The sequence below is a fragment of the Notolabrus celidotus genome, chromosome 3 (genome assembly GCF_009762535.1).
Source record: "Notolabrus celidotus isolate fNotCel1 chromosome 3, fNotCel1.pri, whole genome shotgun sequence".
In the NCBI taxonomy this organism is placed as follows: domain Eukaryota; kingdom Metazoa; phylum Chordata; class Actinopteri; order Labriformes; family Labridae; genus Notolabrus; species Notolabrus celidotus.
The window spans coordinates 3,876,739-3,899,942 of NC_048274.1; the positions used below are offsets into that span (position 1 = coordinate 3,876,739).

A 23,204-nucleotide genomic window follows, 5' to 3' on the forward strand; every position below is an offset into this window, starting at 1 on the left:
TAGACGGTCATACCAGCTTGATCATCAATGAAAATGTCCTGGAAATGTCCTGGAAAATGATCTCTGGAAAAGAGTGGGAACCCTGAAGTAATTCAGGTGTCTGTCAGCCAGTCCACTGACACTGTTTCTCTGTTCCACAAAGAAGTAGTAAGCCTTCAAAAAGTTTACTAGTTCACTAGTAATGACCAAAATGTCCCCTAGTAACACTAGGTAAAGTATTTTTTGACCATACTAGTTTACAAGTAAGGCTAAAAAATTGTAACAAGTTCACTAGTTAGCAAAAATGTGTTAACTAGTAACATGAGGGATGGAACAAGGAACCCTACTAGTAAATATGTTAGAATCCAAATACTTGACTTTCTGGTGAATTATAAGTGCATGGTGATCACTTTTTGGGGCTGTATTTCACAGTAAGGGGATACCAGGTGTATTTGTTGCAAGGCTGGAACACAAAGATCAAATCCCAGTTTTCTTGAATCAAGGCCATTAATACCCTGGTTATTTTGCAGATGGAACATGAGATTCCAAAGAACTTTCACTCAGAGCAGGACTAGTTTGGTGGTGTGATTTGTCAGAACCAGGCTTGGGGCGGTGGGTATTGCCATTGCCACTTGGACTCCAAGATTGAAAAGACAATTATGTGTAAACTCTTAACTCTGAATTGCCCCTTCAAGTTGGACTCAATATTCTTATCCAAATGTATTCAAAGTTTGTCAGGTCACTACTAAAGCTCCTGCAAGGTAGAACAGGATGATATCCTCTCAGCTCATACCTGGTGAGGTTGCAAGATGAGATTCCTCTTGGTTTATGGGATGTAAGCTGAGTCTGGAGCATTTAAAGTGCCATATGCAATACTAAGACTTCAGAGTTGACTTGATTGTTTATTTGGACCCAGTACACTGCTGTATGAACTTACATCACCAGAGTGTGCATGGACCTCTTTAACCATTAGGACATGCTAAAAATTTGGTCATTTCTATAGTAGCAATGTTCCAAAATACAAACAGAGCAAGTACCCTTATAGTGTTTACATAATGCCCTCTTTATTTTGTTTAATGCAGAATAGAAAGGAAGTTTGTTTGTTTTTATGCTTTTCTTTTTTACAGGCATGTTGCATCGTCTCTTGTAGAGATCCTTAAAGTAAATGTCAAGATGTAAGTGGCAGATAAGTGTTTAAGAATCTGTGTTCTGGTTAGAGAGCAGCAGGTTCACCACGTAGAGTTTTGGAGCTTCATATGTGTAACCCAATTTAGTCACAAGAGGGCGCTGCTGGATCAAAGAGAAAAGGCAAGTTTATTTGGAAGTTATGAGGCAATGAAAACATTAAAAATGGACAAGTATACATTCAAATGAAGGGGAGGAAAACTATAAAATATGACAGAAATTAAAGTATTAAATTGAGCAGGAAAAGTCTTAGAATAAATTAGAATTCAGCCAGAATACAAGCTGGCAGTGTCACATGTCCGTGTGGTGTTAATATACTCTGCCTACTTTCAATGAACATCATGAATCCTCTAATCTGAATAGCACCTGTTTTCCATCCATGTGACTTGGTGTCATGCTTTGTATGTTTGACATGGCTAACACAATCTTAGTTACCCTCAGTTTCAAGACAGTTTTGGTATTTGACAAAAGAAAACAGAACACCAAATGAAAACTGAGGTGAAAATGACCTCTCATTGTTTGCACAAACGAGACACATTTGCTTTGATGCATTTTAAAGGATTTATATTTAGCTTTGGACACATATAGACGAAACGCATGTTTAAAAAAGTTTAATAAACTGTTCCTTTAATAAAAGTGTAAAGATGACAGATGTATCGTCAGTGTTTGGCATCGTGCCGTCTTGTTACAGATGAAGTGAAATTAAAAATGAACATGTGTATATTATCCGTAACATGCAGTATCATAGCACAGTATAGCTTTTCATGCAATAAACCTCATATTGCAGATTTGGTAGAGCTCATACAAATACAAGATAATGTTGATATTAATAAATATATTACTTCTTCTCCATGAAAATAATTACAAACATTGAAAACCTGAACCTAATGGTATTTGTAAGCATTTAATTTAAGGCAGCTCAGTGCGCTCTCAATATTTGAAAGCACACATGGTGAACATGAAAAAAGCCTGGCAGCAGTTCCCTGAATAAGATGTTACTTCATTCAAACCAAAGAAACGACTCTTACACACACAGAGAATTATTATGGCAGCCTCACAGATTTCCACCAAGAACAGCTCTGCAGACCCAGAACAATAAACACCCTTTGATTTTCTGACTGTTACAAAAGCGTTGGTTATATTGATGATAAAATGAAAAGAGTATTGGTGGTGATTTGTATTTGCAGTTCATAGTGGTCCCTGTTTCTGCTGAAATGACCTGAAATTAAAAAAAAAAACATATTAATAGGTCAGATCAAAAGACACTTGTATCTTAGCTTTCAACCTCTCAAAATTAGCTTAACTTTGCACACATTTAATTGAAACATGATTATAAACAGTAAGGATAATACAACTCAGCTACCTTAATGAACTTCATTATGGGGCATAAATACATGAACGCATTGCTTAAAATAATTCTCACTTGTTCTATTTGGATGTAGTCTAAAATTGCAAGATCCACTTAAGTGTCTTTAAAGTTTACAGGACTGGGGCATTAAAAACTAACACACTTAATTGTAACCACACAGAAAATGCCCATCCTTTAGTTTGATGAACTGTCTCACTAGTCTTCCTGGGGTCCACACATAACAACAATAAAAAACTGGAATTCACAATCACGATTCAAAACATCTTCAAAGATATAATAAAATATTGCTGAACATGAAATAATCCATAGAAACCATGACAAAAATAATCTAAAAGAGAAGTAAAAAGAATACAAAAGCAGTCAGAAGATCACAACAGATAATAATTGAATCTACCTCGAGCTTAAAACAAATCTTTTGATGACTTTTTAAAAATTAATTTTGTCCTTGAGTTTTCTGTTTGCGATGGGAAGCATATTCCAGGCAGTAAAACCTTGAAATAATACACTCGCATTAAGGATTTTGACCTTGGGCTTGGTAAGGCCAGGTGCTCTGAACTCACTTCACGCATAATATGCTTGTGGCATGAATCTATGCATACCAGCTTTTCTTCAAAGTCATATTTGTTGTCAAGGAGTTAAAGGTCTAATCCATGTCAGGAGACTTGACTACAACATCTAAAGTGAATGTGTACCATCTGTCTCACCTGAATGTATTTCCTGCTGACTCTTATTTCCCTGCACTCTTTCCTAAAGCGGCGATGGCTTTGTGCTCCAGGATCTCCGCCTTCTGCTCGGGTGTGAGCAGCGTGTTTGACACCATCGCTTTTGCCACAGCTTCAATGGGGATGGCCATGGACGTAGAGCACACAGAGGTGAGGCCATTGAAGAATTTCCTGGCCAGCCACTCCGCAGGACGACTCTCCTGCCTGTCGACCAACAACACCCTACGGGGGGAGAAACACAGAGGTACCGTCATTATAAAGACTGTACTGAGAGGTGTCAGATAAATAAGAGTCAAACAACTTTATGAGCTGAGCTAACACCTTGTTCCTTTCTGCACTGGAGAAACTCAACATTGATCTTTAAAATATCATGCTAGAAGTTGTTTGGTAATTCAGCACTTTGCATCATGAAACGGGTGTTAACACATGTTCCTGCACATGTCACAAGAGTCATGTTCATTAAATGGAGGTTTTATAGGAACCAAATGATCAAATTAAATCTGGTAGTGTGTCAAAGTAAGAAGGTGAATGTTTGAAGTAATGCATCATTGTTCTGAGTGTCCTGATATTAGGTTTGCAACTTTTTTTTTCTTTTTACGTGTCTTTCTGAGGTCAGCCAATCAGAATCTACTTCCCTAAAAAGCATTCCAGAAGTGTCCGTTTGCTAAATCCACCTACTCAGTCTATGTCACATACAGCAGGGGTTCCCAAACTTTTCAGCCCACGACCCCCCAAATATAGATGCCAAAGACTTGCGACCCCCACTGTCCCTCAAAGTGATTTAATGTGGCTTCATTTAGCTGGCCTGGAGAAAATTAGCCTACCTATATGAGCATGTGTCTGTGTTTCCTGTGCCGTTATGAATTAACCTGCTGCTTCTGATGCTTTTGATAATTAACTGTTCACTAGTTCTAAACTTAGGAGTCATCTTGCAAAAAGAAAGGCAGAAAACTCATTACGTTTTTTATTTTCAAGGTTTTATTTCAAGTTTATCTCCTATTTTTGTTGATATTTTTTACTATAATCCACTTTATTTTCAGCAGTTTAACGAACACAGGCAATCAATGGATATTTTGTGAAGCACTTCCAGTTTCTTACTTCCAGTCAATGCTAAATGCCGGTAACTTAAGCCATTCAAAGCCCATAGAGGAAATCTCTCCACAGTTAGGTCTTTGCAGAAAACAGAGTGTGTGTGCCGTCAGAGGTTGTCATAACAGCTGGTACAAAAAGCTACCCAATGACGAATATTGTAAACTGGATGTCCGGCACAAAAAGTGGAAGTACGGAATAGCTTTACCTCCGCATTTAAAAAATAAGGTGAATGGGTAAAATGTACTAATTTTAGATAACTTAAAAAAAAAAACATTCTGGAAAACATCTCACGACCCCCCATTTGTGTCTCACGACCCCCCAGGGAGTCCCGACACACACTTTGTGAACCCCTGACATACAGCACTGTCCTAACAAGTTCCCCAGTTTATATGTAACATGTTGCTTACAAGGGAGAGGTTCCAGTGGCCGGTGGTGAGGCTTTCAGCAGTGTGACTGCCCCCTGGTGGCTGGCTGCAGTATAGGTCAAAAAATCCGTCTCCCCGAGCAGTCAAACTTTAAAAAATAAATACACGTCGTACGAATGCTTCTCACATCCATATGCTGTGGTGATATGTAGTTAGTATCTGAGTGTTTTGTGTTCAAGGCCTCTTTTTCCTGAAAAGTTTCTTTTTCGTTAGTTATTAGAGTTTAAAAAACGGGGTTTTACTTCCTGTTTCCTTTGATTCAAAGCCGCCGTAGAGTGAAACTTCAAAGGACACACAACGTCTTGTGACGTCACGCTGTAGGGTTACAGTGGCTTCACAGGCTCTGGCTGCACAATGGCGGCGCCCAGGAGAGGGATTTTTTGGCTTCAGAACTGTACAACGGGAAGAGGCGGAGCAAGGCTGTCCATTTTTATTTACAGTCTATGGTTGCTTATAAGTTACTGCTTATTAAGCTATTGAAGTTTCATGGACATTGGCCGGACTGAGTGTTTGTAATAGTTCAGCCTGCTCCTAGAAACCCGAAAACTCCAGCTGGAAGGTAAAAGTTGGAAATCCTGAGCTGGGTCCGACCAAGCGGCAACCTCCGGTCTAAAAATATGAGTCCAATGCGGAAGTGTTAGAAGCTGCAGTTCATCGAGGATCCGCTTGAGGCTGGCTCCGGAAGTACCGGAAGTCACATACACATGAATGGGGAAAAGACGATCTTTGCAGCATTAATAAACATGTTTACAGCCTGGTACAAAAGATGAGTGTAGTCTGAATAGCTAATTTCTCGATGTCCTCTCACTGTGAGGGGGGTGAATTTTTTTCTAATTCGGTAATTTAGAAGATATTGAGATTACTAGTCTTCCAATGAGAGGCACAGCTGCCTGCAGGAACACTGCAGCTGTTGGCTAGGAGGCTCAAAGCCCGCCTCTTTACGTCACACTGGCTTGACAGAAGCAATATGGCTGCCGCAGCCGATTGGTCTCAAAACAGCTCTTCAGAAACAGATGGGTGACGTCACGGATACTACGTCCATATTTTTTACAGTCTATGGGTCCGACACTATTTTCTGTACGTGTTGGGTATCAGCAGCTGGTTTTGACCTCCATAATCTCCATCGCACCTCCAGCAGCAAACTCATAAGCATTAGAAATGACAGTACAGGAATAATTGATGTTCTCCTTTGGGACCTGATTTGCTTTTGTCGCTCATATAGTGGCATCAATAAAAATATCAATCTGTTTAGTGAACAGCTTTAAAGCAGCAATCTTTCATACCTCCATTTTTTTCCCTTTGATAACAATGTGGCATATTTTTTGGACTCACTTTGACGTAGATTCATACAACCCACTGCAGCCGTTTCCTTGCTCTTCATTAGAAGCTACAGACAACAGGACATTGCTTCTGCCAAATCTCTCTATCAGACCAGCCTCTAATGAGAGTGGATGCTGCTAATGATTACTCCAATGGATGTGAGTCAGACACCCTGGCACTGGCTTCCATTAGTGGTCCAAAGGCTCATAATTTAATGGTGTTGAGACATTAAGTTAACAGACATTGATCATTCTGTAATCATTGAGGTGAATGTTGAACAGCACAGTGCAGAGCAGATGAACGCTGAGCTTCACCGTGCAACACAAACATAGAATACCAACATCCGCAATCAGACCCACAAGCCAGTGTGCTTTGGGGTCATTTCCTGTTGCGGGTTGAGATAAGGTTCACAATCATAGCAAAGTTACTGCAGCTCAGTGCAAGCGGCTGCCTTTTTTCAGGCATGTTTGTGGAAATATTTGGTGTTTGCCAAGGTGACAGGGTAAAGCTTATCTCTGGTTACACCATGCAAAAATCTGTTCTACAAAATGTTGTTTCTTTTAGTTCTGGGACAACTTGTCTTGTCATTGCGTCTGTTATGGTGACTTTAGCAGATGTCTCATTAAATGATTGGATGAAGTGAACTGGATTACTCACCCTGGTCGATAAACGGCATATCTGTCAAAACCCAGTGCCTCAATTTCTGCTTCCACTTGTCCCTGGAAGTAAGAACAGTTTCATGTTTATCTTTGAGTGATTGCCCAATATCACTTATTTCTGTGACACAAAGTTAACTTAATCTAAGAGAAGATCAAGAGTGCAGTATGTGGCATACAGTAGAAAAAGGTTCTGAAATACCTTGACTTTGAGGTAGAGGAAGCTGCTGTTTTTATCGGCCCCTCTGGAGGACTGCAGGTGAAACTGTGAGCAGCCTCCTGCCTTTGCTAGCTCAGCTGATTTTAGAACATAGTCATGATCAACACGGATAAAGCCATCCTGTAATAAAGCAGAAAAAGGACAGAAAACGTGTAATTTAACATGTTTGAATGAAACAGTGAAGATTACCACTAGGGATGTTCTGAAGGGATTAATTTCATGTTTTGGAGAAGACAGACAGCACAATTTATCTAACACAGCAAGACACAGGATCACAGCATCTGCAAGTAAACAGTGTTAACTAAGTTAGATGAGCTGGCACCACCAGCCTTCAGTCCACCTTGCAGGATAACATTCACATATCTGTGCTGATTTTACTACACACAGTCTACACGCAACTTTAATTTCCATTTCCAAGATCAAATTACTGCCTAACCGTACTGCACTATTAGACGGCATCTGTCATCTGGGCTTGTTTACTTAGTAGTTTATGGCAGTGTGGGAATAGTCATTAACAGGAGCTACAGCCGCAGCTAGAGGCAGGTGGCTGTGATACAGATGGGATCTTGTTTAATACTTACTGTAAATCTCAATCAGTAGCAAGCTAAAACTCTACATGAAAACATTTTAAAGAACAAAAACAATTTAAGATACACTACCAGTCAAAAGTTTGGAAACACCTTCTCATTCAAGGGTTTGTATTTATTTTAATAATTTGAAACACTGTAGATTGATACTGAAGACATCAAAATTATGAAAGAACATATATGGAATTATTTAATGAACAATAAAGTGTTAAACAAAGCAGAATATGTTTTATATTTTAGATTCTGTAAAGTAGCCCCCTTTTTCCTTCATGATAGCTTTGCACACTCTTGGTATTCTCTCAGTCTGCTTCATGAAGTGGTCTCCTGGAATGGTTTCTAATTAACATGAGCCTTGTCAAGAGTTCATTTGTAGAATGACTTGCCTTCTTAATGTGTTTGAGACCATCGGTTGTGTTGTTCAGAGGTAGGGTTAGTACACAATGGATAGCACTATTTGACTGTTGTAATCCAGATTATGGCAAAACCAGATTATTTCATAGTTTTGATGTCTTCAGTATTAATCTACAATGTTGAAAATAATTAAAATAAATAAAAACCATTGAATGAGAAGGTGTTACCAAACTTTTGACTGGTAGATTAGATAGGAAAAAAAAATCCATATGATGAATATTTGAGTTAAAGCTGGGGTTGGTAATCAGATTTAGATACACTTTTTGTCATACTGGTTAAAATGATCTTTATGTCCTGATGGCAATCATTACATGATGTGTTCCTAAAAAAGAGTGAAAAAAAACTGCTATCTACAGCCGGAGTAAACCTGGGAAAACACCAACCAATCACCGTTTTTTGGGTCACCAAATTTTAAACCAATCAAATCCCGTCCAGCCGTTCTGCCCTCCTCCTGCGCGTACATTTCCCCGGCGTGCACTCCTCCAAGTCCCCGTCTCCGGCCTCTACTTCCCCTGACTCTACTGACTGCCCCTCTCGCTCGTCCTCGGGCCTGTCCCCTCTGACCTGATGAGGTGCTTTGCTCAGGACTGTAGTCCGGATCAGAGTCTAAAAAGCTCTCACCAACAAGCAGAATAATTAATGACGTTCAGTAAGTCCTACAGAAAATATATATGTACTGTAGCGTCCGTCCGTCCGGACGCTGTAGTGATGACGAGCCGATTCGTGAACACCGTGATCACACCAACCAACAAAACAACAATCAATGTTTGAATGAATGAAAAACTTCTTCTCTCCTCTCTCCCACTAACACACTCTACACCTCTCCTGATGCCTTCACTGACCGTCAACACTGTAGGAATTAAGAACATCTACACTGAACCCGTTTAACAAACAGTAGAGCTGTTACAGTATTATATATGTGTTATAACTTTTCTCCTGATATCGTGTCACCGGTACAACAGGATAATGCTAGCATGATAGTTGTGAGTGCTAACAGCAGCCATGTTTGTTTGTGTTTTTAACTTTCACTATGATAATGTTTTGGTGAGGACCGGTTTTGAGTCAGTCACCATCATATGGTCGAGAATCAGCGGCGCTCATGCATGTGAGAGGGGGGGGGCGTCGTTTTGGAGGAGCTCCGAGGGAGGAGGGGAGGGGTTAGACGGAGTCATGAGGAAAAGCTACATTCAAATTCATGCTGGTTTTCCGAGACTACCAACCCTAGCTTTAATGCTGTTATTATTATTGAGGTAATGATTTGTTCCTCAATGCAATGAGTAACACTTGAATCAAATATAAGAGCATAGCTCTTCAAATATTGATTTAATATTTTAATATAACACAAATGAACTGTTTCTGATTTGTACACCCCCTTCTTGTCGAGTCACTACTGGATACGTCATATACAGCTGTTCATGATAAAGCTATCTTCTTGGTTGGGTCTGCATCAGCCAATGTCAAAGTTGAAGTAGTTTGAACTTTGAACGCAGCACTTGGTGGCAATTTTGATAAGTGTGGAAGATAAAGGGGCGTGCTGCTCATTCGTTGGGTGACACCACATTTCCAATAGCAGCACAAATACCCAGCAAGCCCGGCGCATTTTTCCCTCCAATCATGGGCAAGAAGCCTCAGTTTAGACTTGAGAATAAAACTAGCTGTTGTTAGCAGGCAATGCTAGTTCACAGAACAGCACAATGAAACAAAAATGAAGCCTTGTCAATGAGGTGTTGTGGATTTGTAACAATACCAGCTCAAGTTTTAGACATCTTTCGGCTTTTTTTAAAGAACACATTAGTAGGCTTTGGAATGTTTTTCTATGAGGCACCCTAAAATGTTTTGAGTCAAGCTTATTCATGAGTTGATGCTGTTTGAGTCCCCTCTAATATATGTGATATATCTTTAGCAATCTGTCCTGCTTCTTACTGACCCTCATCTGAAGCCACAGCAGTAAATTTGGGATAAGCTAATATCATCCCAGTCAATTAGTCAGACCGGCTCAACAGGAAGTGTGGGTACATTTTAGAGAAATAGCTGAGTCATTGCCACCTGCAGGCAGCCCTACCTAATCCAAGCTGAAGTAGTGAACTCTGTAGTTACTATGAAATCTAAATGAATGCACGTAGTTTGAACTTACAGTCCCTGCTTTTGCCTTGGTTGTTCCCATGCAGCAGTAGCCAACATCATGGCCCTGGAAGGCAGCAGCATAATCCTCAAGCTTCTCAAAGTCCACCACCTCTTGCACCTGGAAAGATTCAAAAACACACAAGCAGGGTGAAGTCAGGCGTCAGTGCTCTGTAGGTAAGATGGATCTCAGGTGAATCAGGACTCAGCTCTCTCACCAGGTTGTCATGCGCTTTGCCCTCAAAGGTGAGCTGTCTCCTTCCAATGAGAGTGATCTTGGAGAAGACGTTGCGCTCCAGGAGCTCTTGAAGCAGCACCTTCCCTGTTTCTCCAGAGGCACCGAGGATGAAGCAGCTTTTACTCTGCTGCTTGAAGTTTTCCTCCAGAGTCTTCATGTCCTCAGCCATGCTGTGTGCAGAAAAACACATGTTCAGCTCTTATAGACCCATGACTGTGTGCAGATCATGCTTTGATAACCATCTTTACAGGTGTTCTGCACATTATTTAACATATGCTTCTCCTGTATCCACAAAAAACACTCATATGGGCAACTACTGTGTTAAATTAGTCAATGAGATGTCTGCCTTCTGCAGTGATATTAATCTTTGCTTCCCGACCTGGTAGTCTAAATGTCAAGGATCATAACAACCAACATTACCTGAACATAATCTACCTATTAGCATTAAGCATAGTCACATTTAAAGGCTGGAAAGAGAGCACCTAGAACAGGTCTGTCCCATGCAGCTGTCGCGTGCACAGAAGGAAACGCCGACCTCCTGTTATTTACCTGATGTATCTAACCGGCTCAGGATCCTCGAAGTACTCCAAAACCACAGCGATGATGACAATAAAGACAGGGAGGTACGCTGTCGCCTTTCCCAGGATGGTGCAGAGCTGTTTCATTACACGGATCGTCAGGAGTAACGGCGGCTGTGTTGATGTTGGATCACTTCCTGGTTCCCTTATCTCTAAGGACGGTGCTGTCTTCCTGCTTCCCTGGTGGGCTGTGGGGAAACACCAGTTACAGCTTTAGTCAGTATATTGTTATATTTTTGACAACATGAGTGTGTGCAAGACTGAGTTTTATGTATTTAAATGCTAATTCGACATGATTTTAGACCGTACAGCACAAGGAAGACACCAAGCGAGTCTCTCCTTCGCCACCCACCACATGCAACGAGTAGCGCATGCGCACTTTGGATTTCGAAGACCCTTATGGTAAATTTCACATCAGAATCAGAATCAGCTTTATTGGCCAGGTATGCTTGAACACACAAGGAATTTGACTTAGGTAAACTGTGCTCTCTTTGTACAAGGCATAAGAATAAGACCTACAAAATAAAATAAATAATAATAAAAAAAAATGTAATAACAATAACATCAACTATAAATACAAAAGAACAACAAATAGGCATGACTAATATGTACAGGCCAAAATAATATGATAAAAGTTAACTGAAAAAATGCACCCCCTATTTCCCAGTTTATTTACAAGAACTAAAACTATACTTTGAATCCATTGAATTGATTGATACCAAAAAAAAGTAATAAAACAATATACCTTTTTAATGAGTTTCTTGGAGAGGATTTCCCTCTTACTGTCTGAGATATTGCATATATTTTAATTTATACATTAACAAGAGTTATATATCCTGCATTTTGTTTTTGTTTCCTATTCCTTGTCTCTTAGTAGGAGTATTTGATTTGTCTGAAGCACATGTCTGTAGTGTTTGTCATTGTATTGTTTACCATGTTCAATAATAATAATAATTAAAAAAAAAAAAGATTTCAAAGAACCTGGAAGAATCCTGAGGACATCCAGGGAAATCTAACCGATAGATCAGTACAAGAATGTAAATAAGCTTAAAGTAAATAAAGTCTCACGTAAACAAATTTCAAAACTTTTTTTTGTTGTTGAAAAAACGTGTAAAAGTGATCAGTGAACAGATGAATTAAAATCAGTGTTGTCACTTGTGACACAGTACAAACTCAAATTGACAACTTAGGACCCTATTATTACCACCCATAGTGAGAACAGAAAGGGAAACATGGGGGAGCAGGATCCAGGTATAGCTGCTTGCATGTGTTCCTGAATCATGAAAACTTGTATTGACAACAATGAACTATGAACAATTTTTTTTTTTTTTTTGTGATCAAATTTTTATTTAATTTTTTCTTTCTATATGATAAAGTAACAAAAAAGAATACAAAAAAATAAAGTATGAATAGCCATATGGACATTTACAGAAAATAGAGTGCATACATACCTATAAGGTTTATATACAAATAGCATGAATAATAGTGATAGTAATAATCATAATAAATGAATATAATATATAGAAACAAAACAAAAGAAACACACACACAAAACAAAACAAACCCCAAATAAAACCCTCCCATTCCCCGGATCCAGAACTACAAACCTCAGTTACATGCTATACCTGAAACCCACGGAGACCCACATACAGAGGCTATAATCCTCGTAGCAGAGGTCACCGGCTCGATTCCTGGCCGCATCCATTTGCTGCATGTCACAGTCTTCCCCAACTCTACTCCCAACATTTCCTGTCTATCTACAGCTGTCCCATCAAGTAAGGCTGGTTACAGTTGAAGTAAAACCCTGCAAATAAGTACATTTCATCAGTTTGCTGCCTTTCTTTGTTGTCAAATGACTCCTAAAGTTAGAGTTAGGGTTAGCCAGCAGTTAAGTAACAAACTGATAAGTAGCAGCAGGTTAATTCACCGCAGCACAAACACAGCCACATGTGCATGTACTCATTTTGATGTATGAAGCAACACTTAACCACTTCAAGGGACAGTGGGGGTCACAAGTCTTTGGCACATTTATTTTGGGGGTCACGGGCTGAAAAGTTTGGGAACCCCTGGACAACTTAATTAGTGTCTCAACCTAAGATGACCTCTTAATTTCGCATAGGTTTTTTAATCTATGTTTCATTGCTTGTACCTGTGACATGTTCAATGACAATACATCTAATCTAATCTAATCTTTAAAGTATTACATTAAAATAATAGCACTGAAACAAATCATGTAAATCTTGTCTTTTAAACACATTCCTCTCATAGGAGATGAGATCTGACCCCAAATGTCCCCCAAAACACTCAGTCTTCATAACCTTACTACCAATGTGTCATTTCTATAAGCTGCATTAAGTGTGCTGTTAAGCTAAATTTAAGCAACTTTTTTTAGCTGATGAAATGCAGTGTCACGAGTGAGGATTGGCCTTATTTGATGAAAACACTGGATTATTCAATTTGTTATTATGTTAACTAGAAAAGCTGAACAAATTAGAAATGAGCATCTGACATTAAAAAGCTAAGTTGTTAGCTGTTCATAACAAAGTCCTGCAGTCATGAGTAGAACAAGAAAGGCTCTTTGGGTCATTTTGTGTTTTTTCCTGGGACTTCTGAACATTATATACAAGTCAACCTTCCTTTAGGGTAAAGTTGATCTGCAAATAAGTCAAAAAGTTTTCTAGCATGGCAGCGCTTGTGTGTAATTTGCTCAGGAAATCAAGCGTGTACCCTAGTGTACAAAACTAAACCCTGAAAAATGTCTTTGCCTTTTGTCACACCTTCAGGGGGTTTCATTAGCCAAAACCTTTACACAAAGAAAGCAAGTCCAGTCACATGCAATGAATTCATCAACACCCCATGTTTTTAACACCCTGCCACTTGGAACACAAGGCATCGATCCAATTTAATAGAATATGATGGAGCCAGGGATGATCCTGTAAAGATGTCAGCAGTAAGAGACAGAAAGAAAAGAGGCCGAGGTGGAGAGAAGAGGCCTTAAACTGGCACTCTGCTGAAATGAAATGTCGCCTCATTGTTCCTTAGCCACGGGTGCTAATTGGGCCGAGCTGCGGGGAGGAAAGCTGCTGCTGGGCTCCTGTCTGTCGCACCTGTTGAGTCATTGTCTCTCACATTGATCAGACAGGAAGTTGGAGTAAGAAGGCTTATGCCACAGTGGGTGCGTGGCAGAAACGTGGTTCAATTTCCTTTTAGAGCTCCGCTGCTGGAGGTGGAAATACCAATGGTGGTCAATGCGTTCGCCCATTGATTAGCTTGCACTAAAGGACATATGGATCATAAAGAGTGGGGTTTTCATCAGCATGTTCACCTTCTTTAAGCCTCAGTCACAGCTTTCACATTTTCTCAGTATTGCGTAAAAAGTTTGATGTCTCTGTCTCGGCTGCTCTGCCGCACTTCACCTGTTCAGACAGGATTAGCTCTTAAAGCAGTGGATGGCTTAGTGACCGATAGTGTAATGCATTGATGCAGTTCTTTATGTATTTTAAATTTCCATCTGCACCGACAAATACTGACGTGTTCTTGCAGGTGTAACTTAAAAAAGAGAAGCCAAAAACTGTTGAAGCTCTCTAGAATTTTTCCACGCTAAAGCCAGGAACATGCAAATATATTTAGGTATTTTAATGGGCATCCCCTTTAAATACACCTGATGAGGATTATGGCACAAACACAATTGTCACAAGATCAATTCAATTCAATTCAATTTTCTTTATTGGCATGAACAAAGACATGTTGTTGCCAAAGCACATACAATTCATACACATGCATTACATATTCATTACACATTATATATATTACATATTTTATATGTATTAAAACAATGGTGTCACTCATAGAGCATATCTCAATGTCCTCATTTGATGCGGTATGCTCATAAAACCTTCACCTAAAATCAGATATTATGGGATGGTGCGTCCCTCAGGCTGTGACAGGCAGACACATATTTAGCAGCCAGAGGAGCTGCTGACCCTTCCCCCAGGAGAACTGACAGTTTCTCTTCTGGGGTTAATGTTGTGAAGTTTGTTACTACTTTAGTAATTTCCCTGTAGTGGGAATCTCTTAGTAAAGAGAACTTGCTACAGTGGAGGAGGAAGTGCATCTCTGTCTCTATGTCCCCTGTAGAGCAGTGAGCACATAGACGCTTCTCTCGCTTTATCACACAGAAATCTACCCTGAGAAACTTCTACAGCTCAGACTGAAATGTGTAAACCGTTAGTCTCACACTAGACGGTGATCTAAAGAAAAAAAGTCATGGGGTAGAGTTTGGATATTTTGTCATTTTCAGATACAGAGAATTATAGTTTTAAACTCACAGGCATTTTATCATAAATGTTTGATGCAAAATGATTGTAAGCTTTATTTTTTAATATTTCATAATACAGCCTTTAGAGACGGACACATTGGGATCTAAACCAAAACTCACTCTTTTTATTCCATGTATCATACTTGCATAATTTATCTATAATTTATGCATTCAACTGCTTACATAGTTCACCATTTGCACTCACTCCAAGCTGTTTTTAACCCTTATTTTCTTAAAGTGAAGGATACAAAGTGCAATAAAGCAGCTTTAACACAAGCAAATGAGAAGCAGATGTGTCAGGAAGTTAAAGAGAGATGTGTGAACATGGTTAGAGTCTGCAAATCATTTTTTTGTGCAAAAGTTTATGTTTTAGAAATATTCACAAAAACTAAATTTTGATTTCTGAGGTTGTAAATATTCTAAGAGAGTGAGCGTTCTCATTTCCAGCAGCAGTTGTGGCCTCTGACATTTTTAGTGTTGATTGCAGCCTCTGGCTTTTAACAGAAGTCACGCCTAATTACCTCACTACGTTCTTTTATTTTAATTCCATAATCTTTAATTTGTTTGTTTCAAATGCTTTTTTTATTTCCTTTAAGCGGACACTGAAAACATGTAAGATAACTGATACGACAGAGTAAACTGTAGAGAGTAATCTCTGAACAGTTGTGATCTCAATTTCAAGTGAAGAACACATGTAAAGACGCATAAATATACATACATCAAATACACAGAGAGAGGGTGGGACACACACACACACACACCACACCACACACACATGCTGTACACAAACCCAGCTTAAGGCTTAGGCCCCGCTTCCACAGACTCTGGAGTGTGATGCTAATGATGGAAATTAATGGAGCCTGACAGCACAATCTGCTGCCCATTGTCTCCCAATAAACAGCTTTACAGTCCACATGAGCCACAGAGGAGGCGGAGGTTTAATCTGAGAGCGGAGACAGTGAGAGCAGGAGAGAGGCAGGGTGGAGGGTCGGACCTCAGGGGACAACACTGATCCTGAAGTGGGGATTAGCTCAATTAGAGAGGCACTGTCTGATCAAGATGCAGGGTTCAACGGTACCTATGATGTGTGTCAGTGTGTGTGTGTGTGCGTGTGTTATGAGTGATCCCCCATCATTAGAGCTGACTGTTGCCTTTATTTGTTGCTGCGTCTGCTGATGCAGCTGGTGTGAACAATAGTCAAGATGATGCCTTTTGCTTGGCTGTGACCTCCTGCTCAGATATCCATATATCGTCATACATCTCAATGGTAATTAATCTGCAATGTGTTTTATTGTCCAAATGATAACAGTACCATGAATATTTCAGGGTGAGGTTTATAAGGTCAGATTTATCAGTAAAGATGGACATAAAAGGTGATTTTTATCTTATCACGTGATCAATTTTGACAATATTGTGCATATTTTCACACCTAAAGGTCATAAAATGTAACTTTTCCACATTTTAGACAGTCAGGCTGTTAAAGGTTAGTGATTTATTCAAAGGGTATGTAATGTATATGCTAAATGTAGTGGTGTGTTAGCTTCTTTGAAGGGTTAGATCAAACAGATACATATAATAGTACATGAATGGACCTAGTTTAACTGAACAAAGTGTCCACATGCAGCGTTTTCCTGTAGAAGGACAGTAATTGCTGCAGTTTACTGTTGATGCAGCCTGAATGAACACCTCAATGGAAGTGTAAGAGTAATTTTAGTGATTCTTAATATTTATTAAAATGTATAGGGTCCATATTACAAACTGTTTTATATTTAACTCCAGGTTTTTTATCTTATATTTATAATATTTTAGACACTTTGTGATTTTTTTTAAACAACAAAGCAAAGTTTTATTTAAAATTAAATCAGCTAACCCTTAAATGGCGAAATGGATACGTGTTTTATTATGGAAGAGGTGTAATATTAATTCAAAGAATCCTAAAGAAGAACTTTGAAGATAAAACTAAAAAGTTGAAGGGTTAAAAAGGCCACACCAGCTGTCAGATCCTCTGATCATCTGCTGAAAAAAAGCGGCACAATAAAGTAACCCCACATTAGGACAGAGGCTCAGAGTCTTCCTCAGGCCCCGGCTTTGTTGCAGGCTCAGACTCGAGGCTCAGACCTTCACAATATGTTCGAGATGAAGCGGAGTATCAGCGGTGCTCAGAGGAGCTTTGCCGCTCAAAGAGCTGCGGCTAAGCAGCAATGAGACCTGCTTTCCCTTCTCTGAGGAACAATGTGCTCATTAAAGGAGCAAACAGATTATCAGTGTTTTCAAAAGAGGGTCCTAAAGACAGTCTGGGGGACCTGGCAGCTCCCAGCAGGTAGAGATAAGACTACACTTGCACATCTGGTCAACCTGCTGCTGCTAACAGATACGTCTGTCACTCACTGCCGACCTGCTCATGTTAGTCGATGAACTACTGTGTCCAAAGTTTGTCAAGTTAATGTCTTCCTCAGCCAAGCTTTTAAATCATGCATCAGGAATACACAGAGTTTCTTAGCCAGAAATATGAACTGACACTTGTGATGTGACTCGTTTTTAAGGTTTATGTCTTGAAGAAACTTTAAGAGTCCAATCACATAAAAGCTTTTAGTTTACTTCAATACAAATATTGTTTATGAGCTGAAACAACAGGGGACCACATTTTTAGTCTCCTTTTCTTTGTGTTTACAGAAAGAAATCAAGCTGTAATGTATCACAAGCAGCAGACAGGAGTCCTGATCATCCTGAGGTAAGAGAAAGAAGATTCTGGTTTTACATTTTTTGAATCAGTCAGAATATCTGAGGCGTAAATTACAGTTTGATCACAGGTAGGTGAGAATGTAATTGTCACCAACTGAGTGAACACTACAGTGTATGCAAACATCAAGTGTGTGTGTGTGTGTGTGTGTGTTATATTTCATGGGTTTAATGTATGCATTTTTACTTGTGTGATATTCTGACATTGTGTGATAGTCCGGACATATCTCTCAATTATGCTGAATGGCACTTTAATGCACTTACTTGCACTATTTTATAACTTATATGTGCTCTTGTGATGTATTGTTGTTTCAATTTTCATGCTGTCATGATGTGATGTTTCCACCTGTTATTTATTAATATGCATTATCCCTTTAAATAAATAAATAAATAAGTAACATTAGCAGTACCTGCATGTCCATGCTCATGATAACCCAGTATGGAGTGTCTTCAGTCAGTAGGGATGTTTTACCTGAGCTTAGATAAGGTGTGACTTCATGAATTGTTTCAGTAGGACACTGGTGAGAAGAGCACAAGTTGCCTGGATTTTGCTTTTAAAAAATGCTCCTTTACCCAAAGTTGTTCATAAATGTCTGTACTGTAGTTTCCAAACCATTTGCATGAAAATATGACAACGAGATGCTATAACATCGAGAGAAAAAGAAGAATTCAGAAAATAAAATGCAACACAGAAGGATCCAAACATTCACTCTTTACTCTAACACCTTTAAATACTTTGAGAGGCAAGTCTGAAACTCATGTTTTATGTTCTTGATAATATGACTCGATCACACACTTTGATCAGCGGCTCTGAAATCGGTAGTTTTGTCTTGTTGTCCTGAAAATACATCCTCTTGTCAAATCCACTAAAGGCTTCCCAGCTAATGGTATTGAGCCTTTCTTCCATTACTGAGCTGGAAGGCTTTGTCTGAATGGATGTGTATTGGCCTCTGAGGCTGCTTCTTACACCAACATGGCTTTTTAGAGTCAATCAGCTGACTGAAAGGAGATTCTCTTTCTCTCTGTTATCATACATTCCCTGCCCCTTTTCAGTTTAATATATATTGTAAATGTAATTAGTGTATTTAATTTCCATCAAATATACATTTTTAGTTAAATTCGCAGATAGCAGGAATAGTTTTCCTTCTTATCATCAATATTGAAATGATTTATCTACATGTTGTCATCTGTATTTTTACTTCTATCACATTGACACTTGATTTTCCCGCTCCTCCGTCTGTGAGACGCTGTTACGTAAACCTCTGATTCCCTTGATGTCATCCCTCTGGATGGTTCACATGAACAGGCAGATGATCTGTCATGATGAGACTTTCCCAGGACAAAATTCAACTTGAAACAGTTAAATCTGCGCGGTCTTGTATGGCAGGATAATAATAGCATAATACACCAAAGCCTCTTAGTGGATATTTGTGTTTGGCTTTGAGTCTTCACTATCACATCTATTTGCTGTCTTAAATCTCCCCTTTGTGGCAGGACGGGCGAAGCTTAATGACTCCTTTGAACTGCCGACATCCCCGGCAGAATGGCTTCGGGAATGTCAACCAACTAACCTTTAGTCTGTTTCCCACATCCAGCAACAGTGAAGGCCATGTAATACCCACCTTTCAATCCCTGTCCCCCACCTACATGACACACAATCAGTCCATCATGCTGTCATACAGATATGGACCCATTATCTTCATAGACAGCGTTTGAAAAGCAGCAGAGACATCACACCTACCACGTTTTACTGTTTGGCATTAATTGAATGAGAAAACTAACAACTGTGTTTCTACTATGGAAGAAAAATGTAGCAAACCTTGCAGTCATAGTGCTTCTGATTGATGAATTAAGAACATTTTCTGTCCTTGAAGGCTTTTAAACAGTGTCTTACTTTTAAAATGAGTTCAATTGCACACAAATCCTGCTTTAAAAATTAGACTACTTTTATTATTTCTTCAAAATAATAATGATACCTGAGCAATCAGGATGGAGAGCCAAGGCATCTGTGGTCAGCAGGAGATCCTAATAGATATTGCAGTGCGTCATGGAAAGTCATCATTCCATGTCCATTGCAAGTTTTTTTTGTGATCAAATTTTTTTTTTTTATTGTTTTTAAAGCTATGCAACACAATGAAATATCAACTGTATAGGATAAGTCGAGGCATATCATGAAGTAAAACAAATAAAAAAAATAAAAAAATAATAATAAAAAAAAAATAAAAGAAGGTATGGCGACACCCACCCCAACCCACCCCACCTCAGAATAGATCTCCGTATGATAACAACAGGGAATTCATAGTGATAAAGGAAGTGAATAGTGACAATGACATCATTTATAACATTAATGTAAATAAAAATAAAGACAACAACAAAAGGAAATGGTCAAGTAATACCGTAATAATGCTCATTTAAATCATAAAGTTAGACATATTCTTTGATCTTAGTTATGGATTTTAACCAGGATGAGATAGTGGTTCCTGTGGCTCCGTGCATCTTGGCCACTGAGAGCTCCATAACAGCTATATCAAGATACGTATTAAGCCACTGAGATCTTGACAAAGAATGTTGTGATTTCCACCGTAGTGCCAGCATTCTTTTTGCTGCCGTTAGGCCAGCGAGTAATGTACATTTTTGAGGTCTAGAAATTTTAAGCACAGAAAAATCATTTAAAAGCAGGACGGTGGGGGTGCAGGGAACTTCACAGTCCAAGATTTTTGTAAGTATGGAGGCAACCAAGTCCATGTCCATTGCAAGTTAATCCAAAATGTTTGGTTTGTTTTCTTCAATTTTGCTCCTGATGATGACAAAAAACAATTTACAAATCTCATCTGTCTCCCCACAAATACCTAAAGTAGGAATTCAAGAAATGCACACTACCAGTCAAACATTTGGACACACCTTCTCATTCAATGTTTTTTATTTATCTTTATTATTTTCCACATTGTAGATTAATACTGAAGACATCAAAACTATGAAATAATGTGGTTTTGCCATAATCTGGATTACAACAGTAGTCAAATAGGGCTATCCACTGTGTACTAACCCTACCTCTGAACAACACAACTGATGGTCTCAAACACATTAAGAAGGCAAGTTATTCTACAAATGAACTCTTGACAAGGCTCATGTTAATTAAAAACCATTCCAGGAGACCACTTCATGAAGCAGACTGAGAGAATACCATGAGTGTGCAAAGCTGTCATGAAGGAAAAAGGGGACTACTTTACAGAATCTAGAATATAAAACATATTCTGCTTTGTTTAACACTTTTTGTTCATTAAATAATTCCATATATGTTCTTTCATAGTTTTGATGTCTTCAGTATTAATCTACAGTGTTTACAATAGTTAAAATAAATACAAACCCTTGAATGAGAAGGTGTTTCCAAACTTTTGACTGGTAGTGTATTTTCAGGCTGATAAATCAACCTTTTTGTTATCATTATTATTTTCATTTGATAATACAATTCTAATAAAAAAAACAGCTGATAAATGTCACTTTCATTTAAATATTAACAAGCATAAACATACTGCCGCAGAAGGTATGTGTGATCCGCCATCACAAACAGAGAACTGGTTTATTAACAGCGTCACTGTGTGTGTGTTTTTCATTGTCTCAGAGAAGGATTACACAATAGCATTTTGCAGAACATGTGCCTCAAGTATTCAGGAAGGGACAACATTTTCCACAAGTCTTAACACGACTAATCTCATAAGACACCTGAAAGGTTGTCATCACAACAAAGATGTGTTGCAGAAATACGAAGCAGCTATAGCCACAAGTAGCACCAATAAAGCAGCATGTGTTGTAGTGCCAATTTGGAATAAGGGGGGCAAAGAAGCACCGAATGACCCACCTTTTCCCATGGTAGACAACCAAGGATTTAGCAAAACTTACATATTTCTAATAAAAAAATGCATAAAGAAAATAAAGGATTGGTCCTATCAGTATCAGCTATCAGAAACACGATACTGTCAGTTGCATCATACCTGCATCCCTAGCTTAAAGCGTTCATCTCAGGCACCATGTGGTCAAGTTAAACAGAGGGCCTGGTAATGATGTATTATTGAATATCATTTGTGACAATCTACAGTAAAATGTTATACTGACATATCTCAGTTGTCCCACAAGGCATGAAAAACTGGCTTTGGATGGATGTAAGGCTGATAGAAACTAAGATGTATCAGAACCCTTAGACTGTTACGGTGGACTCTGTCTCAGTGTGGTGCTGCTGGCTCTCCCATCTCCCTCTGTCTCAGCTTCTGGCCCTTATAAAACCAGCTGAGTGTGTCTCTCTGATGGACCCTGCTGTCCTGAGGCCTACAGAGAGAGTGAAAGAAGGAGAAGGGAGATCATGTCGGATCATATCAGACCCACCACAGCACAGAGACCTCCCTGCCGATGAGCAAACACAGCTACAAATGGCAGAGCTGGCCGGACAATCACTCTGTGAATGGAAGCTAATTAGCTGGAGTCTAATGCCAGTTTACTAACACCTGTATTAGCGTGCTCGCTCAGCGGGGAGTCAGGGCCGGCCAACAAGCGCTAATCCCTCATAAGCCCAAAGTACTCCTCCCAACAACTGCCATTAGCATATTCTGCTTTAGCCAGCTGTTGCTAACGTCCTGGAGACAGGCTTCAGAGGGGATGTGTTGATGGAGAAGAGGAGAAGGATCATGTTGAGTGTGTATTGGGTTACCTGTGTGTTCCCATGTGCAACAAGTTCCCCTTAGAGAGTCCAAAGACTTTCTCAATACCCTCCAAGCTCCAATTTGAAAAAATCCAGCAGGCATTTTTAGAAGTAAGGTGTCTTCATAAGTTGCAGAAGTATACTCGTTCTTAGAGAAGCAGTGGAAGTTCAAGGAGAATACAGGTGCTTGTAGAATAAAAATAAGGTCAAATTAGGGTTAAAAATGATTCTTTACTAAAGTAAGAGTAAAAAAAAGTACTGTACAGAAAATGTACTGGAGACGGTGATGTGAGAAGTGGAGGAAGATTATCATGAGTGTGTATTGGGTTACCTGTGTGTTCCCATGTGCAACAAGTTCCCCTTAGAGAGTCCAAAGACTTTCTCAATACCCTCCAAGCTCCAATTTGAAAAAATCCAGCAGGCATTTTTAGAAGTAAGGTGTCTTCATAAGTTGCAGAAGTATACTCTTCCTTAGAGAAGCAGTGGAAGTTCAAGGAGAATACAGGTACTTGTAGAATAAAAATAAGGTAAAATTAGGGCTAAAAATGATT

At 39.2% G+C, this 23,204-nt stretch overlaps 1 protein-coding gene and 1 long non-coding RNA gene across 2 annotated transcripts in view; one reads left to right on the top strand and one right to left on the bottom strand.

Annotated features, from left to right (window-relative positions):
- Positions 1-1,759: 1,759 nt before the first annotated feature.
- htatip2 (HIV-1 Tat interactive protein 2) lies at positions 1,760-11,285 on the bottom strand. Its single transcript, XM_034679847.1, has 8 exons — positions 11,213-11,285; positions 10,875-11,091; positions 10,306-10,495; positions 10,101-10,208; positions 6,951-7,088; positions 6,750-6,811; positions 3,238-3,477; positions 1,760-2,383 (listed from the first exon to the last, which is right to left on the bottom strand). Exons 1-7 carry the CDS (start codon positions 11,274-11,276, stop codon positions 3,261-3,263), a joined length of 996 nt encoding a protein of 331 aa, XP_034535738.1. The 5' UTR covers positions 11,277-11,285; the 3' UTR covers positions 1,760-2,383; positions 3,238-3,260.
- Positions 3,280-23,204, top strand: part of LOC117810174 — a 58,892-nt gene continuing 38,967 nt past the window's right edge. The window contains exons 1-2 of the long non-coding RNA XR_004630728.1: positions 3,280-3,499; positions 17,895-17,952. This is a non-coding gene — a long non-coding RNA (uncharacterized LOC117810174). The remainder of the gene's footprint in view (positions 3,500-17,894; positions 17,953-23,204) is intronic.

Bases quoted from the DNA above. Each gene is read 5' to 3' on its own strand.
- htatip2 (XM_034679847.1), bottom strand. From the start codon at position 11,276: ATGCGCTACTCGTTGCATGTGGTGGGTGGCGAAGGAGAGACTCGCTTG. The intron at 11,092-11,212 runs GTACGGTCTAAA...GTTTCCCCACAG, and splicing joins CTTGGTGTCTTCCTTGTGCT to CCCACCAGGGAAGCAGGAAG. The intron at 10,496-10,874 runs GTAAATAACAGG...TTCTGCACACAG, and splicing joins GAGCCGGTTAGATACATCAG to CATGGCTGAGGACATGAAGA.